The sequence below is a fragment of the Coturnix japonica genome, chromosome 8 (genome assembly GCF_054131305.1).
Source record: "Coturnix japonica strain WE chromosome 8, WE-NBRP24, whole genome shotgun sequence".
Taxonomy (NCBI): Eukaryota; Metazoa; Chordata; class Aves; order Galliformes; family Phasianidae; genus Coturnix; species Coturnix japonica.
Window position 1 is genome coordinate 6,404,985 of NC_140670.1, and position 27,746 is coordinate 6,432,730.

General features: G+C 39.4%; 1 protein-coding gene across 4 annotated transcripts in view; it reads left to right on the forward strand.

Annotated features, from left to right (window-relative positions):
* Positions 1 to 27,746, forward strand: part of GRID1 (glutamate ionotropic receptor delta type subunit 1) — a 474,308-nt gene that overhangs the window by 161,729 nt on the left and 284,833 nt on the right. For all 4 annotated transcript variants that reach the window (XM_015865985.3, XM_032445261.2, XM_085555004.1 and 1 more), the window contains exon 3: positions 24,442 to 24,726. In XM_015865985.3, coding sequence (XP_015721471.2) covers positions 24,442 to 24,726 — 285 coding nt within the window. The remainder of the gene's footprint in view (positions 1 to 24,441; positions 24,727 to 27,746) is intronic.

Sequence of the window (27,746 nt, forward strand, 5' to 3'; positions counted from 1 at the left end):
CTGAGGATTATTTCAACTTCCTGACATGTTTTGAATTAGAGAGTGTGTAATGGCCATTAAATAGGGGTACTTCAGTTGATAAACAGAAGTTGAAAATAACCAGATTGCATGCAGCCCGTTCTTTAGATCCTGTTAGTATTGTGCAGCTTGCTGATATTTAAAATGAGCTCTGTAGTTTCCTACTGCAGCAGTATTTTTTATTCGTTTCAAGTAACGTGGAACATCCCACTTTATTCTCTTCTCTCATTTAAATTAACTGTGAAGAATGAGAGATTTATGCTGTAAGTACAGCTTATAAAATATGTTAAGGAAACATTTTGCTGAAATGGTTAGGACTGTGGTAAGCTTTCTTGGTCTCCTGTGGCTTGTAAAATGAGTATTACTTTTGTCAGTGTGCGGATCTCCATGAGCACTCAAGTTCATTAGTTTCTATTTGCTGCTGTGTTGCGGCCTTCTGGTGTTTGCCCCAGCGGTGCCAAGAGTGTTGTTGGAGCACGTCTGCTACAGAGGGGAGAGCTGATGTAAAGAGAAATCACTCTCCATTTGTGCAAATAATTTGCGGTGGCAAGTTTGTAAAATTGAATAAAGTAGCAAAACAGGATGATAGATGCTCAGAGATGGAATCACCGACTGGAAAACAAAAAAGATATTGCAGCAGATGAGCAGGTCAGTACAAAGGAACTGGTGATGTAGCAGTGCTCAATTGGGTGCAAATGAAAAAACACCCAGACAATCAGACAACAGAAATAGGAAAAACCTGGCAAGGAAATAAGTTTCAGTGCCTCATAATATGCTGTTTGATTTCACTGAGACAGGTAAAGGTATTCAGCATGTTCTCTGAAGGAGATGAATTTGAATGCGGCTCCGATTTTTATTCTTTTTTTTTTTAGAGGAGCACATTTGTATTTATCTGTAGTTATTTGGGTTTAAAAGAATTTTCACAGTCTTGCACTTCTCCAGAATACACTTTGTCTTCCCACGTACCTTAGAAATACATTCATCCTGCTCTCTCTGCTGTATCGTTGGTTGTTTTATCAGGCATAGTTATGCTCACTGTTGTGCACATTCTTGTTGCCCTCCTGGGTTCAGAGGTGTTTGTTCAAGATACATGTGAAGGTAGCAGAAAATATTTCTGCTGCCTGGATGCAGGAGCCTCCTGTCAGCATGGGAATGTGCTGTTTACCTGCCCTGTGCTGGCCGAGAGGAGATTTATCTGACTGATAAGCTTCACCCAGCTTTTTTTTATGATGCCCTGAAAGTGCCTGAAGCTCAAAATCTTGCACTACATGCGGAGACTTCCAGTGATTTCGTGGTACTCTGGTTCAGGCTGGAAATTGGCCCTGCAATACCTACACACCGTAGGCTTCATATATCTGTCAGAACAGTTTATTTACCTCTTTGAGCTCGGGTGCAGTTTCTGTTGAGCTGAGTTGTCTGGCTATGTGACCAACCACCTGCAACACCTCCGCTGTGTGTTGGGGAGGGCATTTCTTGGTGACTTGCCTGTTAACTGCTTTTTGAACAATGTCCAAATTTGCACATGCGCATCCTTCTGATTTTAGGCTGTTAACAAACAGGAGTTCCCTGCATGTACTTTTACAAATAATCATTGTTTTGGGAAACTGGACGTGGGGTTGGATAGATGCAAACACTTGAGTTGCTATTTTGATGTGGGATGACAGATGATTCTTTTCTGGGCATTCTATTTTCTTAGCATTGTGAGGCTGTCAAACAGCATTTCCTGCTGTGATATACTGTGTGTGTTTCTGCACAGAATATATATGCATCTACGTACAGAAATAAATTCCAGAACTGCTATTACCACTCGGGAAGGAGAGCTTGGATCTATTGTGGGTATTTCTCTGAAAACACCGGTTGAATACTTAGTGGCATAAGAAATGGCAAATAAATCTTTGGGATTCTGAGGAAAGGGATGCGGAACAAGACAAAAATCCTCATTTTTCAAATGTGTGTCTGCATCTCCAATTCTGTGTGCAGGTTTGATGACCTCGTCTCACAGAGGTCTCAGTAAGATGGATAGAATTGCAGAGGTTAAGAAGAATGGGTAAAGTTGTGGAACAGCCTGTAAGGGAGGAGAAACACAGATTAGGTTCACTGTATGAAAAGATATGATAATAGTATACTAAATCATAAATTGGATAGAAATATGAGGAGGGAAAGAGAAATACCTGTTGTGGTTGGTTTGTTTGTTTTAGTGTAGGAGCTAAAAGGTGTCCAAGAGCAACCGGAAAAGATTTTAAATGAACAAAAGCAGTTTTATATGGAAAGCACTTTTAAATTGCAGAGCTCATTACCACAAAATACATGTTGGAAAAGAAGATAGCTCAGACTCTGCACTTTTTGATGTCACCAAGCTGAGCGGTGTGGTTGCTATAGCACAAGGAAGGAATGCCTTCCAGAGGGACCTTTATAAGCTCAAAAGATGGGCCCATGTGGACCAAATGAGTTACAACTAAGCAAAGCACAAGGCTTTGCACTTGGGTTGGGGTAATCTCAGGTATGTATACCAGCTGGGAGAAGAACTCCTTGAGAGTAGCCCTGCTGAGAAGGACTTTGGGATCCTAGTTAAAGGAAAAACTTAAAATGAGCCAGCAGTGTGCACTTGCAGCCTGAATGGCCAATGATGTCCTGAGTACCATCAATAGAGGGGGATGGCCAGCAGGGAGAGGAAGGTGATCATCCGTCTCTACACAGCTCTCTCAGGACCCCATCTGGAGTACTTTGTCCAGGCCTGGGGCCCCCAACACAGAAATGATGTGGAGCTTTTGGAGAGGGTCCAGAGGAGGGCCACTAAGATGATCCAGGGGCTGCAGCAACTCTTATGAAGACAGGCTGAAGGAACTGGGCTTGTTCAGCCTGGAAAAGACTGTGGGAAGACCTCACTCCAGCCTTCTAGTATTTAAAGGGAGATTATAAATGGGAGGGAAAGCAACTTTTTTCATAGATAGATGGTGATAAAACAAGAGGGAATGGCTTTAACATAAATGAAGGGAGATCTAGATTGGATGTCAGGAATTATTTTTTTTTAAAGAGAGAGAGGGGAGGTGCTGGAACTGCACAGGGCAGTTGTGGATGCCCTGTTTCTGGTCCTTGGGAAGTCTGATCTAGTACTTGATCTATCAGCTGGCAGCCCTGCCTATGGCAAAAGGGTTGGAACTTGATGCTTTAGGTCCCTTCCAACCCAGACTGTTCTGTAATTCAAAATGCATATGCAAACACATATTTCTGAGTATATATTCATATAATATTTATGTATTGTATGGATGAAAAATAGATATCTGCTATATATAGGGAGAAGTATAAAATAAAATGTCCTGATTTTCTTCCAGTCTAATGTTTCTTATTATAATTCTGACTGGTAGGTCTGTCTATAGCTGCTCTAAGATAAAATTAAGTTTGAATTATTATTGTGTTCTTAGTCTCTGAAACGGAAAGGGTATTATGACAGTCCGGTAATGATGATGCAAACAGAAAAGTGTTTTGTCAGGGGTAAATGAATACTTTTGTCAAAGATATAATTCATGGATCAAGCAACAAAATCAGCAGTGCAAACTCTGAGGTGCTCATCTTCAAGGGCAGGAACGTGATGATGTGGCAGGACTCAGTTTCCACTATTTGCCAGTGTTTTGTTTAACGGTATATGTAAATGCAGTGATAATGTTTGATATGGATGCTGAGGCAGTAAAAGGAGAGCTCTGAATAATGAAGACCATGATTTTGTTCCTTGGTTCAAAAATATTCTTCATTAATATTTTGGAATAAAACACTGAGGTATGCGGTGCACACATCTCTGTACGCTTTGCTAAACTACAACAATTACTCCAAAAAGAAAGTTCAGTAGAGTCACGATCCAATTGAAACATAAAACCTCCTCTAAAACAAGTAATAGCACTGTAAAAGTTCATGATGTTTTAATAAATCATGTGCCACGAAAAGGGATATTTGCGTGTCCTGAAAGTGCATTTCCATTTGAAGTGTCTTATTGAGGGTATAAGAAATGAGTCATGAGGCTTCTGATTGCAACAGCAAGCAGTACACAGCGTGCTCTTGCTTCAGCTATGAGAAAGGACCCTAATTTCCAGCTTCAAGTATTAAATCCTACTTTGAAGTGCTTAAAGGGGGAGACTTGTATCGCCAGGGGAAATAACCTCCCCTTCTATCTTAGCTGAATAATAGGGTTGAAAACCTTGCTGAAAAGTTCTGTGCAGAATTCTGTATTGAAGTATGACATATCCCTAGGGCATTTTTAACCCATGCTGTCAGCCCATGAATTCCACAGCCGAAGAAATAGCAAGCTGGATCTACTTCAAGACTGAATCATTCGTTTTTTTCATGATACAGTTTTCCTAGGGCACGAGAGAGATTTGTCAGATGATTTCTGTGGCTCTGCTGAATCTTGAATTCCATCACATTTTGCAAGATTTGTGTATAAAGAGAGGAACTGATGCAGGCATAAGTACTGTATTGGCTCTGTGTCAGAAACACGTGAGACTTAACCGGGATGTCAGACCTCCTGCCCTACTTTGCAGATGTGAAATGTGTGCCGCTTGTGAGCTTGCCTGCGCTGCTTAGTGCACTGTAGTACAGCAAAACCCAAGTGACTTCAGAATGACCTGGCTTGCATTCCAGAAGCTGATGCGGCTCTAAGCTGCTCAGTATGGATAAACGGCAAAGTCTTTATATGGATTTATATTGCGGTTTTATATTGGTTCTGCCTTTCTCCTCTTTTGAAGGCGGTGTGATTTGGCACTACTAAATGTTTAAAGAGGCAGAAGTATCTTTATAACTGTCTCATTATTCTTTTGTTTGTTACCTTTTCCAGGAACTGCTGTGAGGTATTTTGCTGCAATACTGAGAATGAGATTCCATTAAAGTAGGAGTGCTGCAGTGCCTCTTAAGTATCACTAGAAAGCTTGTGGCTTCTGCTGATGCCAAAATACAATTTTCCAATGCAATACCCAATTAAACAGATGATTTTGCAATGTTAACTTCAAAGGGAAGAAACATTGGTTCTAAGATAGAGGTATCTTTCTCATTCTTCAGACAGTACAGTACTGGTGTAGGTAAATGAGTGGTACTATAATAGCAGGTGAAAGGCAGTGCTGAGGCTCATGTGCTTGTGCCTTTGGAGAAGTAATGAATTATACAGCTGTAGTGCAGTTCATGAAAAGAGAGCCAAGTGTCACTGGAGAAAGATCAGTACGAACTTGTTAGGACTACTTACTTTTTCCCCTTTACTTTTTGGTGTCTGTAGTTTGTGAAGATATATGGGAAACAGATTGAGATGTTCAGAGAGAAACAACTGCTGATTAATGATGTAGAGAAGGGTAGAACCTTGGAACTATTGTGCAAAAAGGATTCATAATTGGAAGATGGGTAATGAGAAAGCAAGTGAGATTTTATTACTGTGTCTTCAGAGGATGCAGAGTCAAGGCTTAAAACCAGCAAGAATTTGTTTAATTCCCCAAATTAACATGGTGAAAGCTCAGGAGCATTAGTTGTAGTTGTTGTTTTTTACATTTTTAAGGATTAGACTCCTGTACGGATAATTGGAAAATCCACAGCGATATTTGATAGGATTAAGAAATTATAAAGAATTAAAGTTCTCATATTTCAGTACAAAAGCTATGGTGATACTTTGAAGAATATTCTCTCATGGGAATTTGGATTTTGTCTATGTCTGCTTAGGATTTTCATAAGCTTTACTGAGACTCAAGTTGTAATGGTGACTGAGACTCAAATTGTAATGGTGACTGATACGGAAGAGACACTGACCTAAACAAACCTAGGCAGCGTTTACAGAGAACATTCAGTTGCCAGAAATTTTTCAGCTTCAGACCCTTGAGAAAAGCAACTGTCTTTGGGCTGATATACCACATGACCTTTGTGAAGCATTGGATGTGGGGACTGGCTATTTAACTGAGACACTCATGGGATCTTCTGGCTGCTCTGAGGCTCAGAGTGTTGTTGAGTGTAGGTCAGGAACCACAGGGCTAAACCTGAGTCCTGCTCAGGTCACAAAGTGGGGAGATGGAAAAAGCTTGGTGGTGACAAGAACGTGACCAAAAGTCATCTGGTCTGGTGAACTCGCCTGGCAACTTGGAAAGTATTGTTGGAGCATATGATGGCCTCAGCTGATGCTCCAAGCACCTGCAGCCCTGTCGGAGGCACCCTGGAAAGGCAGTAAACCTGAACATCTGCTCCCAAGGAATGCAGAGTGCTCTGTCTCTTTTGGGATTTACAGTGGAGTTTAGTCTACTGCATAGGCATGTTAAAAACTGGCACGCAGGGAATGTACCTTTTCCTGCATCAACAGATGCTATATGCATATGTTAGATAGAAAACAGTCTGTGTGCACTTGTGAGTTCATGTGCTGTCCCAAATATATGTATGAGAAAGCAGAAGCTTGTAGGTGAGAGCTAGAGAGGTATTTAGCAAGACTGATATGCTTAAGAAAGATGGGAAGCGCGCTGGAGATGTTTCTGTATGCAGGCATCACTGCAAATCAACATGACGCTTGCATGAACTGTTTTCCTTAGGGGTTTCAGAGAGAACAAGTGCCACTGAACCACTGTTACTGATTTTGTTTTTACTGCTTGGAGGTGATCCACAGGTGTGGACTGCTGGGACGGGAGGTACAGAAGAGATCAGCTGAGAGTGCAAGCACCAGTTAGCATGCTACACTTCAGCAACCCCCCCCCCCCCCCCAGGCTTTCAGTTTCAGAGACAAAATTGTACATTTGTCTTTCTCTTTGCAAGTATTTAGACTTCAAAAGTTGTGCATTAGCATCATGAGACCCAAGCAGATGTTTGGCTGCTTCTCCCATACAGGGTTGTGGAGGCACTTGTGCCTGGAGCTGCTTGGAGTCTATGCTGATGGTTCAGCTCATGGGGCATGGTGAGGTTTGACAAATATGGCTATGGAGGTTGGTTGTGATTTGATGCACGTTGTGTGCAATGAAATTGGGAATGGCAAATTAATAGCTAGGTAGGCTTTCTGCTTAGAATATCCAAATTCAGGTGACCGTCTTATGTGGTAGAGATCATCAATGAAAGACTCATAGATATACCTCATGTACATGAATATCTCATCCCTCAAATTATCATTCTAAGGTAAAGGAAGTGATTTTATGTATCACAGGTGACCCAGCTGGTCAGATTTAAACCTTCAGACTCCTTGGACACAAGCCTTTTTGAGTTGCTTCCTATTCCCTGCCACTTTGCCAATCCAAGCATAAATGAATGTTTGAGAAGCACACAGATGTTGAGAAGTGTTTTGCTTCAAATCTTAGGTACTCGTCATACTCGAGGGAGAACTAATCAAATATTATACTTCCACACTTTCTTTTATCTCATTTGTATAATCTTTGGAATCTTTATTTTGCAATCTTTCTGACTGTTTAGCTGATATATTTGGTCACTGTTCACAAAAACCTCATCTAATTTTGATGTTCAGGGAAGTTCAGCTCCTCCTGTAGTTAATGTGGAAAAAAGGATGAGGCTTAATACATCAGTGTCCAATTGTCTGTATTCATAGAAGTGCAACAGGCTGAGAGAATCTTAAGGGGAAAAAAAAGAAATGAGATTTCATTACATTGCACAGTCACATCTCTTAAGCTGTAATGGGCTTGTAGTGGAAGAGAGGGAAAAATAGTTGCCTACCTGGTTTCACCATCAAAATGGGCTTAAATATGCCAGAAGATGGCATTTTGTCATAGCCACTAAGCTGAATAAAAGAGGCAGCAATGTGAGCTTACAGTAGGATCCCTACTGTATCCTTGGTCATCTGACTGTTTGGGCTGTGTCTGGCCAGTCTAGATGTAAGAGTAAAGCATGCAAGAGGGGGATGGATTTCTTCCAAACTTTAAGCTTGCTTTAAGCTGTAACTGCCTTATTAACACCCTCCATTGATGCCATGGTTGTGAAAAATATATTATGCCTTGGGCTGTACAGCTAAGATACCCTGTTATCACAGGAGAAAAGATCACTTTTCTCCTGTAAAACAGAGAAATATGCATCGGTCTAAATATATGTGTAAAATAGGACTTATCCCCGTGGAATTTTAGAGTGTAATAAAATGTACAAGGTCACTGCCAGACAGGCAATCTCAGGATACAGATTTGAACTATATCAAAATATGCTTATCACGTAAAAACGAAGAGCCACTCCGGCAAAAGGCCTCTCTGAAAAACCAGCTGACATGGCTTATCCAGGAGGTAGTTTTTCTTGGTTGCATAGAATAGTTTAAGCACAGTGAGGGAATAAATACCATTTGATTTCAAAAGAGTCACTTATTCAGATGAGTCAGCTCCTAAATATTAGTGGTTTATAGCACTGTATGCATGAGGACTGCTCCAAAAGTAGTGCTTCCTGTTTTATTATGTTGACCCACAAAATTAGAGACAGACAATGGTGGCATGGCAGTAGGAGAGGACGGACCTTCCCACCAGTATTTCATTACATCTTGCTGCTGTGTGATAGATGGCAGGACAGTCTGACAAAATGGCATCTAGTATGGAACTGTGTTTGAGTCTGAGATGTGGGACTGAATTCCGCCATGCAGAGAAAATGGCCCCCATTGACATTCATTGCTGCTTATTGGATGTTCATGGACACCACCGCCGGGTGGTGCACTTCAGCAGTGGTGACAGTGATAGTGGGTCACCTCCACTGGTGCGGATGTTCATGAGCACAATATAAAGGCTCTTGTTCATTGCTGGGGAAAATGCACAACCAATGGGGATAGCTTTGTTGAGAAGTAAGCTGTGACAATAATAAGGCTTTTAGTAAATAATATTAGTAAGTAAAACTCCTTTCTTTTTCTTTTTTATTTCTGTGATTGTATAAAGGAGGTAATGCAAAGATCCTCAGAGCTTGTGTCAGTGTGGAAGGCTCTTGGAGGAAGGGCTGGTTATTGTTTAGGAAAAAAAACCCATTTAATAAAGATTGAACTGAAACTAAGGCAGGAAGTGGTGTTTATAGTGACGTCTGCTGATTAGACGTCACTAAATTAGACATCAGCTGATTAGCTGATGACCAAAGGGTTCTTCACAAAGCTGACTATTAATTATAAAAGCAGTGTCTCTCAGCACTCATTTTAAGGAAGGAGGGAGGAGAGGTTTACCTGTGGGAGGAGGCTCTACGGTTCAGGCAGTGAACAGAGAAAAGAGGAAAAGACAATTGCTAATCTGAGAGAACCACTGAGATGAAGGTGATGTGTTGAAGAGACTGAATGCTGGGGAACTTGTTACTGCTTTTATAAGATTTCTTATACTAGCTGAAGGGCTGTGTCAGGAACTGCTTCAAAAGTGATGGCACAGATTTAGCTGTCAACTTCCTTGAATGAAAAATTATGGCCTGGTCTGGATTTTGGATCCTGAAGAAAAAGTTATCAAAGTGAATTGGAGAGCTTGGGTATCTTATAGTAGCCACTGGGCCTGCAGAACTGGGCTATGTCTGAGATTGCAGAAAGTACACTTTGATGGCTTGTCTGGCGATCTAACCTCAGAAAGGCAATTGCTCACTTCTGGAGGGCCTCAGGAAAATGTAGAAGCCCACAGCACAAGTTGTTGAGGTTATTAGAAATCAGATACATGAGATCCTAGAGGAGAAAGTGCCACCAAGCCTGGGTACTGATAAATGTTTTTCACTCTTGCAGTCAACTTATTGTATGATAAGCAACACAATAGTTGTTAGAAAATAAGAAAGGAAGAAAGAAACAGCAGTGTAACTAGTTTATATAGCCTGAGCTTTTTAACTAATTCTGAAAGGGGTGGTGGTTTTATGAAGATCACGTACAATAAATAATTAAAAAAAAAAAAAAAAAAAGAATAAAAACCAAAACAAGCATAGCAGTCTTGCAGCAGTAACTGAACGAAAAGCAAACAAAAACAAACCTTGCCCTATAGGGAAGATTAACATAGTAGCTGATGGTTTTTGTCTGTGGCATCTCTCTCTAACTTGATTTGTGGTAGTCTGAGAACGGAGGTTCTTCTCTCACAGCAGACATCTCTAAACCATCAGACAGTTTGGGAATTGCAGGAAGACTGCAGCTGTTGCAGCTTTGTAACATTTGGCTTCTGAACCTTTTTCTCTTGGCCTATGACTCAAGCACGTGGCTATAATGTATGGTCTCAAAATCTGTGTGACCCAACAATTAATGCACGTTTAGAGATGTGATTAAAGCCTTGAGTGAGAAGCTGGTGACACATGAATAAATTCAACTTCTCAGTTGTAATGGTATCTCTATGTACAACTTTTCTAATAAGTCATTCATTATGTTTTAACTGTTAAGGAGAGAACTGATATTTAAAAGCAGGACCGTTCTCTGACTCTGTCTACTTGTGTATTTGAAGTGCATCTTCTCTTAAACTGATCTCTTTGCATGTCCAGGGAGGGAGCTGTTATTTGGCACCGACTTCTTTGGTTTAAGACCTACTGTGCAAGTTTAAGTATTTTCATTTTATCTATGTTTAAGAATAGAGTTCTTCATGTAAGTAATATCTAATGATGTTATAACACCCTGAAGAAACAGACTGAAGAAAGTGTGATATTGAAATTCCATACTGATCATTAATTGTCCCATCATGTGGTAACGTCTCAGGAGCTGCGTTCACTTCTTACCATCTGTTCCTCTCACTGCAGAGCACTGGAAGGAAGCTCCCTTTGTGTTGCATACCGTTTATCCTAACCATGCAACAGGAGAAGAGGGGCAAAGTTGTTTTAGGTGTGACTAAAAGGAGGTTTTTTTCGTTCGGCTTAATGAATGCAAAGCTAACAGACAGTTAAGATTTATTGGTAACATACCCTGAGCAGTGCCTAATTAGAAGTGTAGTTGCGTTTATGCGTGGATGCCATGGGTCTCAGTTATCCTCTATTATCCAATTTAATAATTATGTGTTACGAAGTTACCAAAATCAGATGAAGTTGAAGGAGCTTGGAAATGAAACAGCCTCTTTTGGTGGAAGCTAAGGCCTTTTAATAGCAGATCCTTTGTACGTGATTCCTTCTGGATTAGTCAGTTTAGGCTTGAATATATTTTCACTTTCTGGATCTTTCTTCCACTTGCAGAGCCTGTAGTCCTTTTATTGTTTATTTAAATGATCGGTTTCATATACATGACATATCTTCTTTGTCTCAATTTAATGACAGATGTAAGCTTTGTTATTAATTGTACGTATTTGAAAGTTCTCATACTTGAGAACAATAGGGTCATCAATTGTCTTATTAATATAACATTTTAATTGTTAGCATGGTACTTTAACCATAGCAACCTGATTAATCTGTGCGTAAGATTGCCTTCTCTATTTCTTCCTTCTTCAACTTTGTTCTAAGAAAGCTTGAAGTGAAGGTCAGGTGGAGGGAATGGTGAGGCACCCCATTTGGGGAAGGATAGGAAACTGCTAAAATACGATATTAATGAGTATTTATTTCTGTTCAGTGAAATTCTCTGTGAAGCTGGTTATTTTTTCAATATGAATTTAATATGCCTGTTTTCTATTTCTGGCCCACTTTAGCAGGTAATTGTAAGGTTTATGCATTAAAAAAGATCATCTCTCTGCATAGCTCACAGAAACTTGAATTACATTAACAGACTCCTTCGCAGTTGTGATTTGAGTGCTTGGAATATATTTCTGTGAGTTTCTAGAACCCAGTCAGAAGGTGAACAATGAAGAAGTAAAGCTTCTTAAAAGCATGCAGTCATTACAGTGATTCAGTCCTTCAGGAACTGTTTACTCCGGAGAAGAGCAAGACCCTATTGCTTTCTATGGAGGTTGTTTTGAGGTGGGGATTGGTCTCTTCATCCAGGTAACAGTGATAGGATGAGAGACAGTGCCCTCAGGTTGTGCCAGGGGAGGTCCAGGTTGGGTATGAAGACCCCTTTGAAAGAGTGGCAGTGTTTTGGAACTGTCTACCCACGTAGGAGGCACAATTACTGTCCCTGGAGGAGTTCAGAAAACATGCAGATGTGGCACCGAGGGACATGATGGGTAGGAATGGTGGGAATGGTTTGGGGTCGGACTAGATAATCTTGGAGGTCTTTTCCAACCTTAATGATTCTGTGATTCTTCTAGTAGAGAATGTGGCTTGACCACTTCTAGATGACTTCTTGATTTGCCTTTCAGGGTGGTTTTCTTTGAGCTGTATTCTGTGCTGGAAAGGCACTCACCTCTACCAAACCTGTGCATCTTTGGGACAACTTACTAGTTTTAAAATGGTGTCTTCCTTAAAGTGATTCTCATGGCTAGAAAAAAAAAAAAAAAAATAGGTGCAAGATACTACTTGGAAAATTTTACTACACATTTGAAAAATATGATATTAAGGAAGTACTGTACTTCTGTGCTGATGTGTGTTGGTCCACAGCATCATATAAATCTGCTTAGATAGAGAGATGGAGATATTTTCTATTTTCTTGTTTTCAAAAAAAAATAAGAGCACACAGACAAAAATTAGAGAGGTCAGATAACATTTAAGTCAGCTTTTGCTACAGAACTCATCAGGTGTTAAAATATGTTTGAACAACTGGCTCATTTCATGTATTTAGATGAGATCTCTTGAAACTGTGTAGGTTTTGATGCTTTCCCCTGATTTGGTTCATGCTGAGCTGAGGGGAAGAGAAAAATTCACGCTGCTGCTCAAATAATTTAACATAGTTCTGTTAGATGTCTTAAAGTCATGTGTGGCATCTGCAGTTGCTCTTGGGCAACTGCTAAAAGGCAGGCAGGAATGCCACCCGTTTTGTACTTCTGGATGGCCATGGGGATTTGAAAATGGCAACATGGTTTTTATTCAGTTTGGTTTTGATTTGTTTTCTCCATGTAGGAAATACTGGTGCTGAGTGAGGAGTGGATCTTTGTCTGAGTATTGAGCAAAAATGATTTTGGCATTCGTTATGTGTTTCATGGGTAATGAAAGAAAAAAGTGTTCCTTTTGAAAGTTGACTTTATAAACTGAAATAGTAGCATTAGACTGTTGCTAGGCTTGGAAAATTTGCATAATCCTTGGATGCAATTGTAAGGATGTGGTACAGTGCAGAGATTGTTTCAATAAATCAACCACTAAATTCTGTCAATAAATATATGCTATAAATACGTACTGACTCACAGCTAGACCTGTAAACACTACGAGTCTTTCAGCAGATGGCACAAATAAATACATGTTGTTTGCTGCAGTTGGCTCCCTCACTATGAGCACACTTGCCCAGCTACACAAATTGCTTCCTGCTGTCTCTGTGGCTTACGCAATGGCCCTGTCCATTTTGCTGGTAGACAACACCCGTCTAGGGGAAAAGCCATCAGAAACAGGATGATAAGGATATGTTTTCAGAGCATGTATTCCTTAGGCTGCACTGTGGTTTAAGGAACCTGCTGGCTGCGTGTGGAAGTGACTGTAGCTCTTCTGAACTTCCTGACTTGTGACAGTTTCTCTCGTACCACAGTAGCTCTGTTAGTATCGTACATGCCTAGATGCTTAATCCTAAGTCTCCTGCTTAAAGTTTAGGTCAGAGGAAGTGAAATGTTGCCTCGTGATGTTTGCAGCAGTTTGTCATTTTCAAGTAGGCGTTTTCCTGTAGCACGATGCCAAATGGGTCATGGAGAAGGGATCACACGTCAGTGTTTTGGTTTGCTTAGAACTGTTTCGGGGAGTAGGAGTGTGCAGTGAGCAGCACGTGCAATGTGTGCCGGGGAAACAAGGGGATGGAGAAATCTCTTGCAGTTTGTTTGGTAGTAACGTTGCTATGCTCAGACTGGTGCCTCCTCCTCCCCCCCCCCCCCCCCCCCCTGGTTTTCAGCATAGGGCAGGATACAAAAAAACAATTTAATGGGAGGGAGAGTGCAACAAGAGGAAAATAATCAAAGTTTCTCTTGGCACTTTTTGTGCATATGTATCATTTGCTGCTAATTAGACGGGCAAGCAACGTGTTTTGTTGCTTGTCAATACTGCTCAGAATCCAAATGAGTTTCTCGCTACCAGGAACTCGGAGGTTTTATCAGCTTGTCTGAAACCACCACGTTTGACTGCTTTTTGTAAATGGCAATAGAGTGTTTTCCTTTTGTGCATGCCGGAACTCAGCCTGAGCCACACTGACGTTAAAATAATACTCAGCGTGTACATGCAAAACAGCCCCTAAGGAGGCAGCAGAGCTGGGCATCCCTGCTGAATGCTAATGAAGGTGGGGAAAATATACTTGTATAGCATTATGATCTGTGATGAGAAGCAGGTGAAAGAAGCAGAGGGTGAGAAAATGGAGTTTAGTCTGTGCTGAAGGGCAAAAGAAAGCAGTTATTGAAGAACTTGCTGTGGGAGTGGAAGTTAAATGCGCCGCTATTCAGGAAAAAACACAGTTGTATGCCCCTCAAATAACTGAGATGGTTTGCAGTTAATGCTACCTTGAACTGATGTAGAAGGACAGAAAAAAAAGGAGTCAAAGCTGTCTGGTTCGACCTGGTGATTTAGGGTAGTATTGATGCCATTGTGACTAACGTGCAGCTCTGTAAAACCATGCTTCGTTTAAAATTCCCAGAAATGCTTATTCTGTTTCAAACTTCATGTTAAGCTGTAATTCTGGCAGGAAAACATTACTAATGGAATTACGCGTTGTTGAGAAGAGCGCAGTTATTTTGGAGACTTCCTGCCAGGTACCACTCAGTTGAGGTTTTTTATTGTTATTTTTTAGTAAAATGTAATAAAATCTACAAGAAGTTGAAATGGTTGGATAATTCATGTCTTGACTGATACTTGTAAATCGCTGTCAAAAAAACCCCCACATCCTTTTTTCCTCCTTTAATACCCAATGCAGTCTTTACTGGCTCAGTCTTCCATATCCACTCAAGTGCAAAGGCAAGCAAAATTCAGCTATAAAGTAGATTATTGGCTATAAAGCTGCTTTACTCTCAGATTCTTACCTTCTTTGGAGGAGCCAGAGAGCAGTATCAGATCTCTTTTGTAAAACAAAGCCATCAATTATCTTTCAATGTGTACTCTCAGTGGACTTTGAGCAGTGACATATGCCCTGCTCTGATTTCATGCTGGCAGCTTTTCTGCACAGAAAGTAGTGTTTTCAATGAAGATTAAACAAAAAAATATATGTATTTGGAAAACAACTGGCATATTTGTTCACCACTTGGTGGCGTCACTCAATTGTATGGAAGCTGAACTGCTTTGACCATAGAGCAGCTTTACTTGGTCTGAGGGGACTTTCATGTTTTATTTTAGATTATTAAAGACTGAAGAGAGCTATTAACATGCTCCTGTAAGCTAAATGAAAGCTAGTTCTGATAACTGTATTTCTTCTTTATGGCGTATTGTTCACCACTTCGAATCTTACTTTTAACTACATAAAAGCCAACAGAAGGCTGGTCTAGATATCTCTTCTCTCCGTCCGCCCTTGTTATCTTCTCGTGGATGGCAGCTAGTGTTTTATCAGGCTGATAGTGACACAAAACATGGTGTTGTGTGTTGAAATTGGTTTGCTTTTCCAGGGAAATTACTTTAAGCCTCAATATGCTGTAGTCAGTGTGCATTCTAGGGAAAGGAATTATGCAATTTGGTGAGTAAACACTTCCTATAAAACAAAAGCATTTCTTCAGCCGTCATGCCAAAAGTGGGTGATCTTTCCATGTGTGTAACAAGCTGTTACAATAACTGTTTACTGAAAATGCTGAAACATGGAGATAAAGAGGAAACAAGGCATGACTGCTATTTAGAGGTAAAGGACAGTCCAGGTATTGTCAGGGAGCTCAGACAGCTTATATATGCTGAGAACATTGCCTGGTTAATGCAGAGTAGCTGGTCGTTAATGCTAGAGCCATGCATCCTAGGGATCTTTTCCAAAGAATTCAGATTCAAACAATCAACATGCATTGATAGCAAATAGGACAAGGGGGAATGGTTTTAAACTGAGACAGGGCAGGTTTAGGTTGGATATTAGGAGGAAGTTTTTCACCCGGAGGGTGGTGACACACTGGAACAGGTTGTCCAAGGAGGCTGTGGATGCGCCTTCCTTGGAGGCATTCAAGGCCAGGCTGGATGTGGCTCTGAGCAGCCTGGTCTGGTGACCCTGCTCATAGCAGGGGGTTGAAACTGGATGAGCATTGTGGTCCTTTTCAATCCAGGCCATTCTGTGGTTCTAAGAAAGCCCACAATGTATCAGTAAGGCATACAGTTGTAGGCAAGCTTTTTCAAAATATTGCTTCCCCTATTGGTAAAGCAGCACAAGAAAGGTTGTACTGCCAGTGTGCCTTTTGGTCCTGTGAGGAACAAACAGCAAGCAGTTCTTGCTTTGGGGGAGTGAGGTGGCATGGTGTTGGAGAAGGAATATATATATAAAATTTCATTTTTCTTCCCCTCACCCTTTCTTTAGTTTACACTGCTGAATGCTTGAATTTCAGTAAACATGAGCAGCTGTCAAATAATATTATTTCTGAAATTTTTGTGTAAACATGTCTAAATCTCTTGCTTTCCTTTACTGATGAGATGCATTTTTTATATGTTTCTTTATCAGAGATATTTTGACATACACTACACATACACTTAACATGCTCACTAATATATATGTATACTGTTTTCCTTCAGTCTTTTCCTTACAGCTGCTGGCCTTCTGAAATAATTATCTTAGAGAATATAAGCAGTGATGCATATCTATTTTTTTGGATCACTTAGTGATGTGAGCTGGCCTACTAAGAATGTTTCCTAAAGTAGAAACCTAAATGTTCAGCTATAGGGCTGAATATAATATATATATATATATATTGTATATATATAACATATATATATAATATATATATATATATTGTGTGTGTGTGTGTATATATATATATATACACAAAATATAATATAATATATATATTATATTATATGTACATGTATATATTCTTCAACAGACTTACCATTCTTGTTGCTAAGATTCGGTTGCTAAGAAAAACACCTAACTTCCTTCAAGATGGAAACCTTGAAGGAAGAAATAACCAGAAACAGGTTACGTGGTAATTATTCCTTTTAGTTGGTAGTTGTTAGGAGAGTAAGTAGCAAAAAATACCCCATGGAGGTCTCACAATGAAAATTTCAGTGCTGGACGATAACTATTTCCTCTGTAGTTTCACTGAAGGCAATGATATGAGCTTACAAGGCTTTAGCAATGTTCTTTTCTCATTCACATGGAGGTTAGAGGCAGCCTGTACCTCTCTGTTGGTGTCTTGTCTGGGATGCTCTGGTAATGTGACGTGTCAGGTTTTGGTGCTGTTGTTGGGATTACAGTCTGTCGGAAGAAAGTGTGCTTGGCTGCTTGGAAATGGAGAGAACCTTGTAATGAATTCCTGTAGACTCTTCTTAACGCAGCTTTAAGAAAGGAATGCTGAAAGGAATGTTTGCTTGATGTTGGGCTCTGAGAGCATGGATTTGGAAGGGGCAAACATAAAAGTTTGCTCTGCTTCTCTGCTGAGTATACAGTTCATTTATTTTCAGTATCTGCATTGAGTTTTTGTGAAGTCTAGCAAGCTTATCCATCTGACTAGCATGATTTACATCAGGAACATGATTTACATCAGCATCTGTGGTGAGGCTATGTTAGACTTTTCTGGAGCTTCCAATGTAATTATATCAAGAATGCCCGGATACTGGTCTAAAGTACTGAACAGCTTCTTAAATGAAAGAGAGGAAATATATATTGTTCTTAAAGCACTATATCCAGAAACCCACAGTCTAATTAGGGCTAATGAGGAGTTTTGGTTGCTTTTGGTTAAACCATGACTAATTTTAAATTTGCATTCTCGTTTTAAGGTGTCTTATGTTTGGATTGAAGGTCTGTGTGGTAGGGTGAGAAATGTTCAACTTCAGTGCATGTAAAGCAATACAGCAATAAAAGTGCTACATAAAATATTTTTACTTTTGACATTTGTTATATTGTTCTCTCTTTTAACAGTTATTCTGTTGTGACAAGTAACTATAGCTTCATGTGGGCTTTTAGAATAAAATCTTAGTTACTTGAAAAGGGGGAGGTATAATATAAATGTAGAACATACGGAGAAGCAGAAGCCCTTAAAAATGAGGGAAAGAAAAAGATTCTTACTGTTGAATATCTGAAGAAAGAGGAGCTGCATAAAATGACAGTCATTAGGTACTAATAATGTAAATTTTTTATAAATTGCCTTTCTCAATTAATGAAAGAAGCTGAAGAGTAACCAAACACCATCAAACATGAATTAAGGAAGAACACATTCCTTTGGAAACTCAATTTAGTGAGTCATCAGGTTGAATGCTTACATAGCTGATTTTGATATTGTCCTCAATTCATCAGTAGTAGGAGTTAATCTTTTTTTGTAGATCAACACATTTAATAGAAGCATCTTTAGTGGTATTAATAAGATTATTCTCTAATTTTGTGTGCCCAATAGAGTGAATTTGCACAAAGGCATTTAAATCTTAAATACCTGTCACGGCCTGAAGAGAATTAAAATGTAGATAGTTAATAGTCTTGCCTCTTTCTTGCAGGACTGCATTTGCTGTATATTTTAGCTCTTGGCTGTAGAAGTTTCTCACGTACTACTTCAGAAACATTTTTTTTTGTTTTGTTTTGTTTATATATGCATGAAAATGCTTCCCTGCTTAGTGTTGTTTGCTATTTTTTCTTTGTGATGAAACTGTCATCATCCATCTTGTTTTAAACACCTGCTGGGAGGGCTGCAGTCTTTTTCCTCCTACTGTCATCTTTTTCATCTCATCTCAGTGCTCCAGACACATCTCCCAGAAAGACCTTTTCCATTTAAGTTAAAAAATACCTCCATGAATGAGTTTCCTGAGCACTTAATGTCTTGATTAAAGATACAGCTTACCGCCTTCCTGACCCGATGTATTTTTATCTCCCAATTCTTCCCTATAAGAATGTTTTACTCAAAACTTTTTATGTGCATCTTTTTGTTTATAAATTGACTAATGAATCAAATGGATGATTAGATTTTGTATGCACGAATAATACAATAACTAATTGTGTATAACACACAGTATTTTGATAGCTCGGCTACTTGGTTTGACTTGCAGCAGTTTAAATCACATAAATTGATAATAATCCCATGAAATACAAGGATTTAGTATGCCAAAATATACTTTTCCCACAATTTCATATGTTCCCTTGAATTTGATGTTTTTAATAAAAAAATTATTTTTATTCCTTCTGGTTTGCTAAGATAAACTACAAGAAAAATGACTTTTAGCCAGGATGACAGCAATGATAGTACTAAGACAAATGTAGAGTACTTCATCTCAGCAGGATAGTAGCTTTGAAACTTAATTAAAAACACTTAAGTGCCAACTTTGTTAATCATTTCATTGCAGAGTACTGCACCAAAAATACCAGGTGTGTTCAGTGTGTACTGTATTTCCATTCCTTTGCTGAGTCTGATTGATGTTCTCATCCTTCATTTGAGGGTCTTCCTAAGAAGAAAAAAGAAAAGGCAGATTTTCAAACAGTGAAATTGTTTAAAAACTCAAGTTGTTTGATTAGGATGATACTCCATTTGCTGTGCGGTAATGAGCTCTTAAGGGCTAGTCAAACTGGAAAAGAAGAAAATAATTCAAGCAAAAAAGAAAATAAGGGAGGATTTATGTAATGGTGACCAAAGTGGGTAGGACCAGCTGTAGTGATACACAGAAGTGAGAGATGTCAGGGCTTAGATGTTGGAAGAGGCAGTGTGAATACCAGTAGGAGGATGTCTTGTTAGATCAGAAATCAGTGGCAGCTGGACTGTTGATAAATGTATAAACAAAAGAAAAGGGGACTGAAAGATAACAATACTGTCATGTTACCAGGAGCAGGTCAGCAGTGTCTCATGGAGTATTTTGGTTCCATGCAGAGAGATTCAATTACAGTGAGATTTGAGCAAAAGCCCTTAATGCAGTTATCCTTATGAAGTTGGTGCCAAAGTTTACAGTGTTCATATGTCTTCAAAGATAGGATGGCAATACAGGAATCAATGATAGGACAGTATAATCTTAAATGTACTTGTAGCAAGGCAGAATTATGGCATTCTCTCATACACCATGAAGAGTTCCACATGTTGAAAGTGGCAGTGAGGATAAGATGCAATATGAAAAAAATCAGCTGCTCTTCCAGTCTCATTTGTGATCTTAATGGAATTTGTTTAGAGCTAGAGATGAACTGAACAAATGAGGAAAGAAAATTAGTATATATCACTATGATACTAGAATCAAATTAGAGAAATGGATGTAAGAAGGCTCCCCCAAAGTACCAACATGTTACTTCTGCTAATATTGTGAAAAGATAGCACCTTTATTCAAGATTTTATCAGATGTTGACTACAGAGAAGGTAGATGTTCAGAAATGAACAACAATGCAATGGATAAAGAATTCATCTATTCCTCTGTAATAGAAATAGCACTTTAAGAAGAAAAAAAGGTCAAGCGTGTGGGAAAAAGGTTGTTCTGAAAGTGGGCTTCCAAAGAACAGGTTAGGAGAGATATTTCACTGAGATGATTAGAAACTGGATTAATTGATAATTTAGGAAACAAATCAAATATAAGCTTGAGATCATCTAATCTATTGTTAGAACTTGGACCAATAGCACCATTAACTAGTTTAATCTACTTACATGGTTTGAATGCAGATTTATTGTTTTAAGTGTAGTGATCCTGTTTTTACCAGGTCACCATGAACATTTCTTACAGTATGGTTTGTGGCATGGTGGTATCCTCTTAAGATGTGTCCTGACAGTGATGAAGATATTCAATACAGGAAACTAATAACTATTGCTAATCATATAGCAGTGTGATCTGGAGTTTACCACAACACTGTCTCTTTTATCAGTAGAACTCAAATTAAAAATCATTATTTTTTTATTTCTTGAAACTAGAGAATATTATCTTCAGGGTAAATAAATATGAAAGAATCTTAGCTAGATGAAAGTGTGGTACATCTCTAGTAATTAAAAAGATAATCACTAAAAATCAGTGCATTTGGATTCATCTCTCCCTTACACTAAGAAACTTGTAGGAGCCACAGTGTTTCAAACTTCTGTTTCATTTATAAAAAAATAAAGAGTGGATTTGTGCAACTTGTCTGCAAGAAGTTGAAGTCCTATTTGAGGTGCATATGAAATGATAGCTGAGGTACATAATTAAGGATCTACTCAGTCACGTGCTGAGTTGAGTAGTTGCTCAGAATCCATAGTATCATCCAAAATCCAGGGAAAGAACCCTCTAACTCCAATGTGCTGTTAGAAAGCAGCATTCTTTTATTCCTTGCAATACATACCAGCATTTGACAAGCAAGTGCACCCTCTCAGATTTAACAACCTACATTTGAGTAGTTAAGGCATACATATGCAGTACATTGGCATACATATTCATTCCTTTTCAAGGACTCATCAATACATGCTAATATCCTTTCAGTGGTATCTAGGGTGGTCAAGTGCCTACCTACTTCTTCCCCATTTTTCACTATCAGCTTCATCACTGAGGCCTTTGACTCACTTTCATCCACTTTGGAGAATTTCCATTGCTTGTTAGGCCATAGTGTGCAGCTTTCAAAAACAGTACATGTGGAACACAAGGAAAATGTCCTTTCACCTTTGGAGGCAAAAGATAAAAGTCCTCTATTGTGACACCAGTTCTTCTCGTGAGGCAAAATCTTTGAAGCTAAAGATGAAAGTGTTCTATTATGTCTGCAGCACCAAATTATTGAGGAAAACACCACTGTTCACCCACTAAAGTTGAAGTGGAAAGTTTTAGAACTATCACGTATGGATTCATCTTGCTAATATAATATATTGGTTCTTAATCTAATGTAGTAATCTCTATTGCTAAGCAAACCCACCTATATCAATAGCTAGCGTGAGGTAAGGCAAAATTACCCATCTTTTCTTGTGCCACAGAGTGTAAGTAGGGAAATCCTAAAAAAGGAAGTCAGCAGTTTTCCTCTGAGATTGTGTATCTCTTGAACATTCTCTTGCTAGGCGATTTCAAGATGTGTTGAGAGTTGATGAGTTAATGAACTAGAGTCTGTTATACTTCTGTAGTTGTTCCCTGCTGTGCTACTCATGTAGAAAGCAGTTTTCTTCTAAATGTGCTGAAAGCTTATTCTTAGCCTTCAGTGAGGACTGTGGAGGTTAAACGTCTTGGAATCCATTGTATTTTTATATATTGCAAGTCTTCTATTGAAATTATGACACGTTTGGTTTCACATTCTGTAATTTGACTGAAGAAAGTGATTCAGAAAATACAAAACCTCTTTTCCTTAGTCATTCCAGTTTTTATTGCTTGCTGTACTATGTGAAAACAGAAAGGCAAGAGGAAAAAAGAGTTGCTGTGTAGCATATGCTTTCAGGCAGAACACAATCAGTTGACAAAATATCAGAATGTAGAAGCTGATTGGCTAATTCTTCATTTCAAACCATTGGCATAAACTGCAAAACACTGAAAATCCCTCAACCAAAGCAGTCTTTGCTGAAATATTTCAGCTGCAGTCTGTGCCAAGAAAAATGGGGGACCGTTTGCTGTGGTCTGTTGTACCACTGATCTTTTTGCTGCTGGTAAGAGAGCAGCTTTTGATTACTGTCACCTTCGGAATGAAGATCTCTCTTGTAATGAAACTGATGATAGGTTCTGTGTTCCGTGAATAAGTGACTCTCTGAATGCAGTCTTCTGTAAGAAAGGGCTTTATTTCTTCTGTCCTTCTGTCTTGTTTGTGCAAGCAAACTCTTCCTTCTGTGGGTCTGCGGAGCTTTGCTTTTCTCACCCTTGGTGCAGCAAAGCTCAGTGGCTGGTGCTCTCTGCGGGGGTCTGCAGCTCTGCTCTGCCATTCTCTCCCTCTGTTCCCACTTCTCCATTTCCTGTTCCCTCCCCTGCTGTGACTAAATAAATTACCTGTATGACATGTTCAGTTTTCTCTGGCAAGGAGCCTGGGAAATCAAGTCTGTTCCCAAACCTGGATCTCCCATTTGGCAAATGTAATGCCTTCATGTTGCTAAATCAGGTCAGCTCTCAGGAAGAACAAAGTACGATTTCATATAACTATAATTAATGCAGAGTAAAAAATTTAGATAATGGAGCTGACATGTGTTTATTGTAAAGATCATCAAGAAAATAATTTGGGAAGCACTTTGTGTTTCTGTGTTGCATTAGGATACATGTTGAATGCTCTGTAGAGAAGATTAAATGGTTTTGGTTTTTTTTTTCAGTTAACTCCTATCAACGTGAAATAAATTTGTTTTCTGTCTGCTCTAAGAGGATATTTGGTGAAATGATTCACTGGTTGAATTAGGCACAGTTGTATGCATTCAGTTGCCACGACTTTATAAAAATCTATATTAATCGATAATTAACAGCTAATTATTATTAATTATTCATAAACTCTCCTTCTTCTTTGGCTTTTTGATCTGTGAATGTGGAGATGCATATGAAAGCATTGGTAAAAGGAGGACAAAGGAACCCTTCCTGAACCCTGTGTTCATTTTCCTGTTTCTGCTGGGTCTGTTTCCCCCAGAGAGCTGAACCCTGAGCAGACCCCCAGCCCTCCTCGAGGGAGGAGATCAGTGAGAAGCCCTGGGCTCCTATCTGAAGGCTTGTGGCTGTTGAGAGCTCCTGGGATATGCTGTGCATATCCCCAGCATTGACAGAGTAGCTGCTGAGGTAAAGCTTTAGGGGCTGTAGTGAAAACCTTCTGTAACTCCAGCTGAAGTCAGGCTCACCCTGAGGAGAAGCAAGCCTGGTAGGCCCAGGCTGCAGGCCTCTGCTGCTGGCATTGCCCATCCTGTCAGGCTGTGCTTCAAGCTTGGTTTTGCTTCATTCTTGGAAACAAACAGTCTCAAATATCTATATCTATTTTTCATTGCTTCATGCTTTCCCTGATCTTCTAAAGGGAACTACAGTGTTACTAATAATTGTTTAGTCATTCATGAATTGCCTTTCTTCTAATGAGCGCTTTTGTTGTTGCTCTGAGAGGCACTCAGTGAGTGTTTCTTCATCAACTTAAAAATCTTTCAAAACTCTGTTGTTTAAAATAAATCCTTGAAACAAAAATTGCTCTTTGTTATCCAAAGCCCACATAGGGAGCATGCAGCAGAGAGGGGAAAGCAGTGAAGTGAGTTGTAAAGATCTGGAGTTTGGTTCCTGCCTCTGCCTTGCACTGAGGGCTGGAGTCTCCATTTAGATTGGCTTTGGTATGAAGAAATGGCAGCAGTAATGTCTTATGTCCCCAGATTAATCTTATCTGTACAGAGTGAAGATACTGTTGCTTACCATAAAGATACACTGTGATCTTTAAAAGGCTTCAGCTGAACTGTAACAAATCTCTTCCACTCTGCCTTAATGACAAGGGCAAAGCCTGTCATGTCCCCTTTCTGGTGCGCAAGTCAGTCAAAGGAATTTGTGAACCTGTTCTAACCCACCTTTATTTCTTGTCTTCTGCAGCCTGCGACCTGATGACCTTGGGGATCTTAGCCTTGGTGACCTCCACAGGTTGTGCCTCAGCCAACGCCCTGCAGTCCCTGACAGATGCCATGCACATCCCACATCTCTTTGTGCAGCGCAACACGGGAGGCTCCCCACGCACGGCCTGCCACCTGAACCCCAGCCTGGAGGAGGAGGAGTACACGCTGGCTGCCCGGCCACCGGTCCGCCTCAATGATGTTATGCTGAAATTGGTCACGGAGCTGCGGTGGCAGAAATTCATTGTCTTTTATGACAGCGATTATGGTGAGTAAAGCAGAGAATTTCAGACGTTGTTAAATTTAACTAGGGAAAGGGAAACACAAGCATTGGGAGGGATAGAACTTGCTGGGCCTCTCTCTGGCAAAGGGGATAGTGTTTTAAGTGACACAGGTCTTTGGTTTGAAGGAAAGATTGCAGTGAGAACTAATTCTCAGACAAGCAGCGAAGTTGCTTAGCAACACCTACAGAGAAAAGCCAAAGTTTGAATTATCTCACACTTCTGAAGTAAAATATTAATAAAGCATTTTCATTGATTGGCAAGGGTCATATAGCTGTGCAGGGAAGTTCAACATGGCATCTACCCATTCCCGGAATACACTTTCTATCAGAGCTGAGTACTATTCCCTCTAAGGATTAATTTTCAAAGTAACTGTTACCATATTTTTTTTCACACATTTTTGCCTCCTCTTACTATTCTGCTTTTGGAGTAATTTTCACAGCGTTATGTTTCCTGGAATTAAACCAAAAGTTACAGTTTTCACTACGTCTGCTGCACCTTCTTCAGCAAAATTTGTACTTTGTGCAGAAGCATAGCAAAAAGAAGCCTCTGCACATGGGAATGTAATACCTTTTGAAGGGTGTAAAGAAGCAATAAGAAGAAATATAAAACTCAGTTTGTGTCAAGCTCTGAGCGAAGTATCTGCCTACTTTTTTATTTTCATTTTACCCCGCTCAACTGGTAGGAACATTGTTCCATATGATTAACTTAGAGTATTTTCAGTACTTTCATCTTAGGATATGGATTCTGTAATGGGGATGATAAATTTTCTATTGCATGTTTTAAAACCCTGCAAATACTTTGTGTTTACAGTGTGATGTGTATGAATTTTGGTCTGGTGACTTGGTATGAAAAGAATATAAAAAAAAGGAAATTGAGGTTAGATTGCAGTTGGAAAGATCATCTTACGTGCATCTCTGCATATAGTTTAGATCTTATACACAGTCTTCAGCAATTGCCGTGTAGCTCCATGTTTGTATTATTGCTATGTAATGGAGGTTTTTCATGGATGAATCAGTGAGATATTTGTTTTACTAATTTGGGCTACTTGTAGCTTAAAAACAACAAGAAAAGAAAGCTGTACAAGAGGTTGACTTCTGTCATTAGCTGTTTCTTCAACAGCCAAATGGAAGTCGATGGTGATGATTTTAAGTGGGAAATCAATCGAGGCTCTTACATACTTTTAATTACACTTATTTTAAGCATGAGAAGGTTGCCGTGATACTTGTACAGAGGTAATCAGTTGACTCAAAAATGTAAGAACCCAGCAAATAGACTGTTGTTGACTTACTGTCCTATGTAATCTTAGAACAGTAAACACTGGAAACAAAGCCAGCACTGTAAGTACATCTCAGTAGTGCTGACCATGTTGCTATTTAGCAGAGAGTTGAGCTTAAAATTAAAATTATTCTAGCAGTAATTTTCCAGAATAACAGAGGGTTTTAAAAGGATGCCTTACAAACATCATTTTTATACATGCTTTTCTTTCGCACTTTCTAATCTGTAGCTTTTATTTTGCAAGCCTGAAAGAAATTAGGCTGCTTTACTTAGAAATCTTCAAAGGGGAAGGCAGTTTAATCCCCAGAGAATCCTGGCCTTGGTAAAACTGCAGATGTCCTGTGTCAGGGAAAATAGGTGACACTGCTGTCACCTATTTTCCCTGGTAGCAAACCTGGTTACTGAACTAAACTACCTCTTTTTCCAGTAATACATCTGTTTCTTTGCTCTTGGCAAAGACTTGAGATTTCAGCACCAAATCCTGAAGTCTTTAATTCTCATAATCTGTAAATTCGGATATCAAATTCACCTTCTCCACTTATCACAGATAGACTTGTCACCCATAAAAGAAACAGTAAAGGGGAATGAAAGGCTACCACAGGTGGTGTCTTCCTTCCAGTGTAGAGTGTTGTGTAGCTGTCCATGTATTATTTCCTTAGCTATTTGTCATGGATGGGATGTCTACTTTATACTAATTTCATCAGAAGGACTTTTTCATAAGATGGAGTTTCAATAAAGAAGCATTTGGTAATTGAAGCTTGCCAGCTCTGGGCAGACACTGGTGAGTAGTGGATGAATAACGTAGTTCCCAGGAAATTGCATGCTGAGCTCAAGAACAGCACCTGGCTTTCAAGGCATGCCCAATGCCCTCATTAGTTTGCTTCAGCAGAGCTGTGCTTGAGCATCTTCAGCTCAACATGCGGGAATTGACTGCTGGCCCTGAAGAGGGAGGTCACTTGAACAACATGTTTGTAATTGTGGAGAGTTTTCAGCATTGGGTTTCTGTTGTTTAACAAATAGACCTTCTCTATCTGCTATGTGGAAAAAAAAAAAAAATCAAAAAAAAAAAAATCTACTTTTTCGAGTAATGTTTTAAGTTTGTCCGTCTGCTGATCTCTAAAAAACAGTCAGTCTCTTGGTGTCCTCCTGGAAACTGTCAGAGTTTCTGAAGATGAAATAACACTGCACAACTTAAAGAAATCTCATTTTTTAGTAATGCCGTGCTATACGGGAGCTGAAAAATGTTTACCTCATGAATTACTCATCCCTTATCAGACATGTATTTTGTAGTATAATTTTTGCAGTGGTAAGTAAAGGAAAAAGAGCAGTCTTAATGATCAGAATGCAGAGTAGTCACTGTATCACTGAACGAATTTATTAATATGTTTATACTTATGATAAAATATGCCTTATTTGTCACTGGAGCAACAGATAGAAGTCTGTACTCATAACTTCAATTTAAGTAGCATCAGCCTGTAATGGTGATTTGGAACCTATAACAAAAGATGGAAAGATTTCACAGGGAAGATGCAGAAATTTTAAAGAACCGGGTGCCTAAATGGAGAAGGTAGAAGCAGGGTTCAAACTGTGTAACTTCCCCTTGTGCGAAACCAGCTTTAGATTTTGTCACTTTTTTTGGTGAAGAAATGGGTAAAAACTTGCTTCTGGAATAGTGACCTTTCAGAGACTTCAGATTTGAAAGCTGTAGCGTTCCAACTCTTCTCAGTGG